The sequence below is a fragment of the Trypanosoma conorhini genome (assembly GCF_003719485.1).
Source record: "Trypanosoma conorhini strain 025E chromosome Unknown Tco_14.4_contig_00648, whole genome shotgun sequence".
Taxonomy (NCBI): domain Eukaryota; phylum Euglenozoa; class Kinetoplastea; order Trypanosomatida; family Trypanosomatidae; genus Trypanosoma; species Trypanosoma conorhini.
In genome coordinates, this window is record NW_021704713.1 from 2,081 (window position 1) to 10,485 (window position 8,405).

At 60.2% G+C, this 8,405-nt stretch overlaps 3 protein-coding genes across 3 annotated transcripts, besides 8 other annotated features; all 3 read left to right on the forward strand.

Moving 5' to 3' along the window:
* Positions 1 to 25: a microsatellite.
* Positions 26 to 136: 111 nt separating this feature from the next.
* Positions 137 to 172: a microsatellite.
* Positions 173 to 220: 48 nt separating this feature from the next.
* Positions 221 to 246: a microsatellite.
* A 104-nt stretch (positions 247 to 350) lies between these two features.
* Tco025E_07853 (uncharacterized protein) lies at positions 351 to 2,504 on the forward strand (the record flags this gene model as incomplete). Its single annotated transcript, XM_029374712.1, has 1 exon — positions 351 to 2,504. One exon carries the CDS (start codon positions 351 to 353, stop codon positions 2,502 to 2,504), a length of 2,154 nt encoding a protein of 717 aa, XP_029225297.1.
* A 405-nt stretch (positions 2,505 to 2,909) lies between these two features.
* Positions 2,910 to 2,931: a microsatellite.
* Positions 2,932 to 3,069: 138 nt separating this feature from the next.
* Positions 3,070 to 3,096: a microsatellite.
* Positions 3,097 to 3,456: 360 nt separating this feature from the next.
* Positions 3,457 to 3,553: a sequence feature (A-rich).
* A 200-nt stretch (positions 3,554 to 3,753) lies between these two features.
* Positions 3,754 to 3,797: a microsatellite.
* Positions 3,798 to 4,357: 560 nt separating this feature from the next.
* Positions 4,358 to 4,387: a microsatellite.
* A 191-nt stretch (positions 4,388 to 4,578) lies between these two features.
* Positions 4,579 to 5,952, forward strand: Tco025E_07854 (endonuclease G, mitochondrial; the record flags this gene model as incomplete). Its single annotated transcript, XM_029374713.1, has 1 exon — positions 4,579 to 5,952. The coding sequence occupies one exon, from the start codon at positions 4,579 to 4,581 to the stop codon at positions 5,950 to 5,952; it is 1,374 nt and encodes a 457-aa protein (XP_029225298.1).
* A 490-nt stretch (positions 5,953 to 6,442) lies between these two features.
* Positions 6,443 to 8,176, forward strand: Tco025E_07855 (surface protease GP63; the record flags this gene model as incomplete). Its single annotated transcript, XM_029374714.1, has 1 exon — positions 6,443 to 8,176. The coding sequence occupies one exon, from the start codon at positions 6,443 to 6,445 to the stop codon at positions 8,174 to 8,176; it is 1,734 nt and encodes a 577-aa protein (XP_029225299.1).
* Positions 8,177 to 8,405: the final 229 nt, after the last annotated feature.

The window sequence follows — 8,405 nt, forward strand, 5'->3', positions numbered from 1 at the left end:
CTCTCTCTCTCTCTCTCTCTCTCTCGCTGGGCGGGGACGTGCAGGCACCTGTTGCCGCACGCACACAACTGAGGCTTCTCTGCCTCTGCTCCATCCACCAACGGCCTGTCTGCCTCTCGTTGTCTTTCTCGCTCTCCCTGCCTGCCTGCCTGCCTGCCTGCCTGCCCGCCTGTGTGTGTGGGGTGGGGGGGGGCGGTTAGAGCAGCAGACACGGAAAAGGTATTTATATATATATATATAAATATAAAGCAACAAGGCTGAGGTGGGAAGAAAAGGGGAGGGGCAAAAGTAGAGAAAATTAGTACGCGTAGAACATTTAGAAGTTATACTTTTCACTCTGGCGTGCGGCGATGCGTGTGTCTCCCTTTCCGATCCTTTTGATTGCCACCGCGGTGCTGGTCGCCGCCACGCACAGGACGGCGGCGGCGATGCCCCTGAGGTACATGGTAGAAACGGTGTCCGGGGTCACGGGCACGATTGGGGCCGTCGACGGTGGCCCCGGGACCTCGCTGCTGACGTGGCCCTGGGCGCTCTGCCAGGGCCGCAGCGAGGACGAGATACTGATTGGTGTGCCGGGGTTCTTCCGCAACTACTCCCGCAGCACGCGTATGACGGGCACACTCCTCGGCAACGGCACAGCCGCGGAGGTGGACGGGTCGTGGGCAAAAGCACGCATTGACATCCCGCAGGGGTGTGTGCTCAGCGTGCGAAATAACAACACGATTGTGTACTTTGTGGAGGGCCAAAATACGCTGCGCTACTTCACCAGCAACAGTGTCCTCAGCCTTGCGCTAACTACCGGTGTCTCCTTCACCGACGTGGCGGTCTACGGTGATCGGCTGTACATAACGGAGCAAACCCAGAACAAGGTGTGGAGCTGCAATCTTGAGGCGGACGGAACTCCCTCGCATTGTGCGCCGCAGACAGGCTTTGTGTGTGGCTACCCCAGGTACAACAGCATCGCCGTCACCGCGCTGGGCGTCTTCGTCGCCAGTGGCTCCGGCGTGGGCGTCTGCCACTTTGATGGCCAAGGCACCGCGCTTTTCCAGCTTCCCGGGAAATACATCGATGTCTTCAGCTTGCCCTCCGGCGCGCTCTACGCGGCGTCCTCCGTGCAGCTCTACCACCTCCTGCCCAACGCCTCCGCCATGACGGCGGAGGTGTTTGCGGGCAACGCCTCCGCCACGTGCCCCCCCGCCGTGGACGGCTACAGCTTCACGCTCTGCCTGAACAAGCGCCTCTTCGTGGTGGCCGAGAATGAAATGTACCTGGCGACCGGCCTGAACACGGTGCGGGCGGTGACGCTGCCGCCCGCGATTGTCCCGGCGCAGCTGCCGCCCCCGCCACTCCCGCTGGGCTACCCCGACGCGCCGACCGTCATGCCCGCGATCGTCGCACTCATAAACGTGGCACTCAACGCAAACCTGGGCACCACCGGCACCTACGCGCCTCAAAGCGCCATGCAGGTGAACAACGCCACGTGGACCACCGGCTTCGAAGTGATGGTGCAACAGGCAGATTTTGATAACACCACCACGCCTGGGTTGGTGGCCGCCACGGACTTTGCGGCGGTGATGCAGGCGGTGGCGACGTACTACGACACGATAGACGAGGCGCTCTACATGGACACGAGCATCGTGCCCTATTGCAATGCCGCCTTGATGAATATCGTGGAGCATGGGTTGGTTGCCGTGGTGCGGCGCGCCCTGGCGTATCCGCTGATCTACGCCAACCCACCAATGAAGGTCATGTTCAAAGACGTTGCGAACGTCACCCGGATGAAGCTGCTTATGCCGGTGCCATTCGGCAACAGCACCACCTACGACGCCTTGGAGAACCTGAACGCGAATGCGGCCCTACTGGACATTCTCCGTGCGCAGTACGGTAGCACAAACGTGGTGCAACTCGTGTTTCCCGTTTCTCAATATGACTTCTCGAAGATAACGCCGGCGCAGGATACGCAGGTGCGGTGGTTCATTCTAAACATGGTGAATGCACGACTGGAAACGTGCAAATCGATCACGCCTCCTGGGATCAGGGCCGCTGTTGCTGCTGTTGCTGCTGAGCGGAGTGGCGGGAATGACCCCTGCGGGGCCGTCATCAGCAACCGCACCGAGACCGTGGTCACGCACCCGCCCTTCAACGTGCAGAACGAGTACGAGGTGTTCGTGCCGCAGCAGTACAACTTCAATGTGACACGCTGCCTGCAGGGCATCGACTGGGAACCGCTGGCGGAACTGCTCCGCAACCAAACGGCAAACGCGTCGCGAGGCAAGTCGGCGTGCGACCGCGGCTGCATCATTGGCGTGGCGGTCGTGGCGGCGGTGGTGCTGACGGCGCTCATTGTGCTGGTGGTGGTCCTCACCTCAAAGCGGAAGCGGTTGGCAACCGTCGTGGCGCCCGTGCAGCCGAAGTTCAAGAGCACGCTCGACGACGACGAGGAGCTGGAGACGAGCAACCCGCTAGAGGCCAACAATGAGGAGCAGGCGCGGGAGCGATACTAAGTTTGCCGCCACGCAGCGTCCCTCCCCCGGGTGTAACCGACGAGGGAAGGCGAGAATGCGGAAAGGGATGCCCTACACAACGCCATTTTCACCGCACCGAGGTGTACGTGCATGTATCGTATTGTAAAGTGGCCGCGAACACCCCGATCACGGCGGCGAGGACGGCGAGAGAGAGGTCCCCCCTCCCTGCGATGGTGGAGGCAGTAGTAGTACTTAGCCGAGCCGATTCCGGGGAGGGAGGTGGCACAAGACGCGAATAACTTTTCCAGCAAACGCGCAGTACGTAGCGGAGAAAAACTACAACGGAAGGAGTAACAACAAAAAAAATAGAAGAAGAAAAATATAGCGGAGGAAGGAGGGTGTACAAGTGCTTGCGTGCCGCCCTGCTTCTTAACATCACCACCACTGCTGCTGCTGCTACTGCGGCACACCGGTGCGCCTGCCCGTTGCTCCGCCTGGGCCGATCGTGTCCTGCCTGTGTCCCCTGCAACGCTGCGCTCGCCGCAACAACTAACCCCCTCCCCTCCTCCATGCAAACAGCTCTGCTGCCTTTGGTTCGCTTCACGTGCGTGTGTGTGTATGTGTGTGTGTGCCAGCCGGCCGATTCTGTCGTCACGCGGCCGTTGCTACTCTGTGGGAGGGACGGCGCCTGTTGTCGTTACCTGCGTGCGGAAAATACGGCGGCGCGGGGCACAACAAGCGCCTCCCGCCACTCGCCCTTTGCTTGCAGGCGAGGAGGATGAAAAAGAAAAAAAGTAATAGGCAGGCACGCAAGAAGTGAGCGGGGAAGAGTGCGGACTTTGCATGCAGGGGATATGTATATGTATATATACATACTTGTCCGTGTGGGAACAGGTGCAAAAGAGCGGAAAGGTGTGGGAAGTACACGTGTAGAAGAGTTTAACGTCCTCTCTTCTATCATCATTGTCATTATGTTCAAATGTCTAGAGCAAAAAAAAAAACAGAGAGAAGGAAAGGGCGAAGAGAAAAGAAGAGAGAGAGAGAAGAAAAAAAAAGGACGAAGAAATACAAAAGTAAATAAAAGAAAAAAGGACTCGTGGGGATGCAAGTGTGAGAATGCTGTTTTTTGTATCCTGTTTTCTTCTTCTTCTGCAGGGCCTGTTTGTGTAGCTGTGCTTTGCGTTCTTTTTTCTTTTTGTCTTTATTCTGTATGTGGATAGTTGCCCGTATACCGCTGCAACTATTGCGAGTTATCACTTGCGCTCACTCCCCCCCCTCCCCTCCCCTCTGTGTGTGTGTGTGTGTGTGCGGGTGTATTGATGTGGGTGTTTGCCCGTGCGTGGGCGAGGAGCGCGAGACGGCCAGACTGCATGGGCGCAGAAGCAACGCGTGTGAGCGAGAGGGGAAGAGAGGCGTGGAGAAAGTGCATGAATGAGTCTTCTCCTTTTCTCCCTCTCATTGTGTGTGTGTGTAGGTGCATGGGAGTGGAGGGCCGCTGCCTCGCCGCTTCTGCTTGGGCCTTGCAGGGGCATTAAAAAGACACGTAAAGGGCACGAATGAGTCCCCCACGTATCCCTACTGTATTACTTTCAACCCTTTTCCTTTTCTTGTAAAGTGTCACTCCAGCTTTCCCCACGCACGCCCCCCGCTTTCGTCCTATGTTGAAGGGGAAAGTTGTTTGTGTATGTATATGTGTTTCTTAGCGAGTGACCCTCTCAGTACGCTTACTCGTCGCATCTGTTGTATTTGCTGGCCCAGACGCCGCCTTCGCTCTTCTTCTGAACACCCGTGTGAATGCGTCTGTGTGTGTGTGCCTCTGCCCTGCTTTTTCCGCCCCCTCTGCGCCGCCTGGTCCGCACTGCTCCCCACCCCACCCACAGGCAGAGGGAGAGACCCACACGCGCGCACACACACACACACACTCCTGCCTCTCCTCTCCTGCGGGTTTATACGCGGTTCCCTCTCATACTCCCCGCCCGTGTGTGCGTGTGTGGGTTGCCTGCGTCTGGGGGAGGGGAGAGGTGCCTGCCCGGGCAAAAGGGAGCGGCGGCCGTCCACACAAGGAGGGACCGGCGGGGAAAAGTCACGCGAGTGAAGACGCAAATTTGCACAAATGTCGCCGTCGTTCAAGTCTGCCGCTGCATTGGGGCGCGCCTTTGCGTTGCTCAGTGCCACCTTCGTTGGGGCGGCGCTGGGGGTGATGACGGAGCGTGCCGGCGGGCGGCGGCCGGGACACGAGCTACCGGGACGCGATGCGCCCTCCCCGCTGCGGGAGGCGGCGGGGGTTGATGCCGCGCCGCCGCCGCTCTCCCCGCTCATGCAAAAAACGGTGAGCAAGGGGCTTCCCTCGGACGAGCGGGTGCGCTTCTTCGACGGCTTCGTGGCCAGCCTCAACTACGAAAGGCGGATTCCGAATTGGGTCTTGGAGTACATCCCGGGCCCCGCCGCCGCGACGGCCACGCCGAGGGGCGGCGACAGCGGCGGCGGGGGGGACGACGAGAGCTCCCTCAGGGCAAAGCGGGAGGGCATGAAGTTTTTTGCCGACACCACCGTCCCGGAGACGTTTCGGGTGTCGCCAGACGACTACGGCGGTGGCAGAGAAGAAGAGCGGCGTCTGCGGCCGACGCGGGGGCTAAGTCGTGGTCACCTCGCCGCGGCGCAGTTCCACAAGACCTCCCCGAAGGAGATGGCGGAGACGTTTAACATGAACGCCAACATTGTCCCGCAGGACATGACGATGAACGCCGTGGACTGGCTGCGGCTAGAAAACCTCACAAAGAAGCTGCTTCGGCGCTACGAGGGCGGGCTATGGGTGGTGACGGGCCCTGTTTTTCACCCACGCCACGTCTATGGCGACCCACGCGCCTGGGGGTGGACGGAGTCGCGCTCCACGTCCGCCATCACCCCGGCGGTGGCGCCGGACGACGTCAAGAAGGCGCGCAAGGTGGTTTGCTACGAGCTCGTGGGCAAACACGACGTGGCTGTGCCGACGCACCTCTTCAAAGTCCTGCTTGGCGAGCGCTCGGACGGCACCCACGAAGTCGCAGCGTTTCTAATGCCAAACGAGCCCATCACGGACGAGCGGCCGCTTGTCGCCTACCAGGTGACAGTGGCCGAAGTCGAGAAGAAGACAGGACTGCAATTCTTCCGCAATGCTCTCGCCGCAAAAGATGTGGCCACCGCGCCGTCGTGGCGGGCACGCAAGGCGCCTACGCACGGCTTGGACGCACTTCCAGATATTTGTGGACGCCACTCGTGTGAGGTCCGCACGGCGGCGCTGTTTCAGTCGTACAGATGCATTGCGCAGCTGCGAGCGGCACAGTCGCTGCCGGAATTGCAGCAGGTCTTCAACCGACTGCTTTTAGAGAGGCAGCAGCAGCAGCAGCGTGACAACGCAAACGGCGCCCAGCTCGATGCCTTCGTGGTGAAGGAGTACATGCAGCGCAAAAAGGAACTCGTGGAGGCGGCCGTCGCCGAGGTGGATTGAAGAGTGGCCCGTGGGAACACTTTTTGGCCCCCTCGCGTCGTGCCTGATCCACGCACACTTTATACGAGCATCACTCCCCTTGCTTCCACCCCTTGAACAACAAAGAAAACTAAAAAGCAAAGAGTGACCCGTGGACACATCCGACTATCATTTTTTCCGTGGTGGCGACAGGAAGACAGGGGAGGGGGGAGGGGCGTTGGTGGCGTGGCCCTTGCGGCGGGTGCGTGCTCGCGGTGGCGCTCTCCCCGCCCCGCCACCTGCGTCTCTCGCGCCTCTCAGAGGTGAGCGCCGTTGAGGCAACTTGTCCGCGCATTCCTCTCTGGGTGGTCCTGCTTTCGTTGCTGTGTTTTTGCTTGGCCCACGCTCAGCGGCTGCGCTCGTCTCCTTTGCCTTCACTGCACACGTAAGGAAGGAGCCCAAGGACAACAATACCACCGCGACACTTTTTCCAAGACCGCCGGGAAAAAGTCTGGACACAGAGTAGTGCAGGATGCGCCGCCCGACCCACGCCGCACTTCCGCCGCTGTTGCTGCTGCTGACGACGTGTTGCGTCGGTGGGTGCCTCGCCGCCGCACACCGCCGTGCGCTCGACGAGGCGGCGTTGAGGAGCGGCCCGCCGCCGACCGCAGTGGTGCGTGAGGTGCCGCGCAAGGGAGAGGGCGCGACGCAGGCGTACACCGTCGCCGCAGAGGGCGAGGACAAGGACTGGGAGCCCATCCGCATCGTGGTGTCGATGGAGGATCTGAGCGACGCAAGTAAGTACTGCACGGCAAAAGGGGAGGAGAAGTCAGACTTTAAGGGCAGCACTGAGGTTTGCTCCCTGCATGACATCCTGAGCGTGGATAAGAACATCACCCTGGTGGAGGAGGTCCTCCCTGCGGCAGTCCGACTGCACGCGGAGCGTCTGCTTGTCCAACGCATGAATGCTCCGCTGAAGGTGCCCAAGTTCACAGAGAAGCATGGGCTTTGCCAGTACTTCAAAGTCTCCCAGGTGCATCAAGCGACGGGTATTGCGAATGCGGACATGGTGCTCTACGTGGCTGCCGGAGCCGACGTCGAGACGTGGGCTGTCCCGTGTGCTTCCGGGGACCACGGCCGCCCAGTTGCCGGTGCCCTGCATGTCATGCCCTCTCAACTTCTACGTGTCATGTCCGCTTCTCGCATTGCGGCGCACGCAATTGCCCGCGCCCTTGGCTTCAACGTGGAGGAGATGAAAAGACTGCATATGTTGGAGCAAGTCCATGGTGTGCGCGGCAACGATGTCCCCACGACGTTGGTGAACTCCACTCGTACGGTGAGGGAAATGAGGAAGCACTACAAATGTGACAGTCTCACCGGCATGGAGCTGCAGAAGAATGACTACGGTACGGTGCAACCTTTCTGGTTGTCGCGCAACGCGAAGGACGAGCTGATGAGCGGTCTTGGCGGGATAACAGCCGGCTACTACACGGCGCTGACGATGGCGGTGTTTGAGGACCTCGGCTACTACAAGGCCGTGTGGGGGATGGAGGAGCCGATGGCGTGGGGCAGGGGCGCGGGCTGTGACTTCCTCAAGAAGCCGTGCTCAGACAAAAGCCCCGCCGAGCACCCCGGCATGTTCTGCAATAACAAGACCGAAGGCAAAACACTTCGCTGCACGTCCAACCGTCAAGCCATCGGGCAGTGCGGTCCGAATATTGGTACAAGCGGCGGCGTGAAAGCACCGGAAACCTGTTTTCTTGTTGGTCCTTCTAAGGCAACTGACAAGGAGTTGGGCGTAATTTGCGCCGAAAAAAGCGGCGGCAGCCACCCCGGGTCCATCATCGGTCGTGGCTCGTGGTGCCTCGATGCGGAGCCACTGGAGGCCAGGAGCAAGGCGACCGACAAGGACTACACCGAAGTGCACGCGGTGTGTGCAGGGGTGCAGTGCGAGGCGGGCAAAGTGAAGGTGAAGTACCTCGGCAGCGACGCGTGGCAGGAGTGCCCCGAGGGGAAGTTTATCACGCCGAAGTCGGCGTACTTCAAGGACGGCGGCAAGATCAAGTGCCCGAAGTACGAGGAGGTGTGCACCATCGCCGCCAACGGCGGCAGCTTCGGCAAACCAAGCTCCACAGACAAGGACGGCAAAAACGTTGACAAGGACGGCAAAAAAGGCGGCCATGATGGCAGTGCTGTTGTTGCTGTTCTCTCCAGTCTGCTTGTCCTCGCCACGGTCACCGCGGCGGCGGCGGTAGTGCCGCTTTGAGCAGCGGCCGGGCGCAAGCACCGCGCAGCAGGGCAATAATGCCGCGCCGCTCGCCACGGAGCAGGCGTCCGTGATATTTAAGATTGTTTAACTGCAAGATACCCCCACGCCGGCCTCCTAGCAGCGGGCGATTAACATACGCGTCCCCTGATATACGGCGCCACACAAGTTGGGAAGAGAAGTCCGCCTTTTCTGTGGCATTCGTTGGACGCTAGCAAAAAAAAAAAAA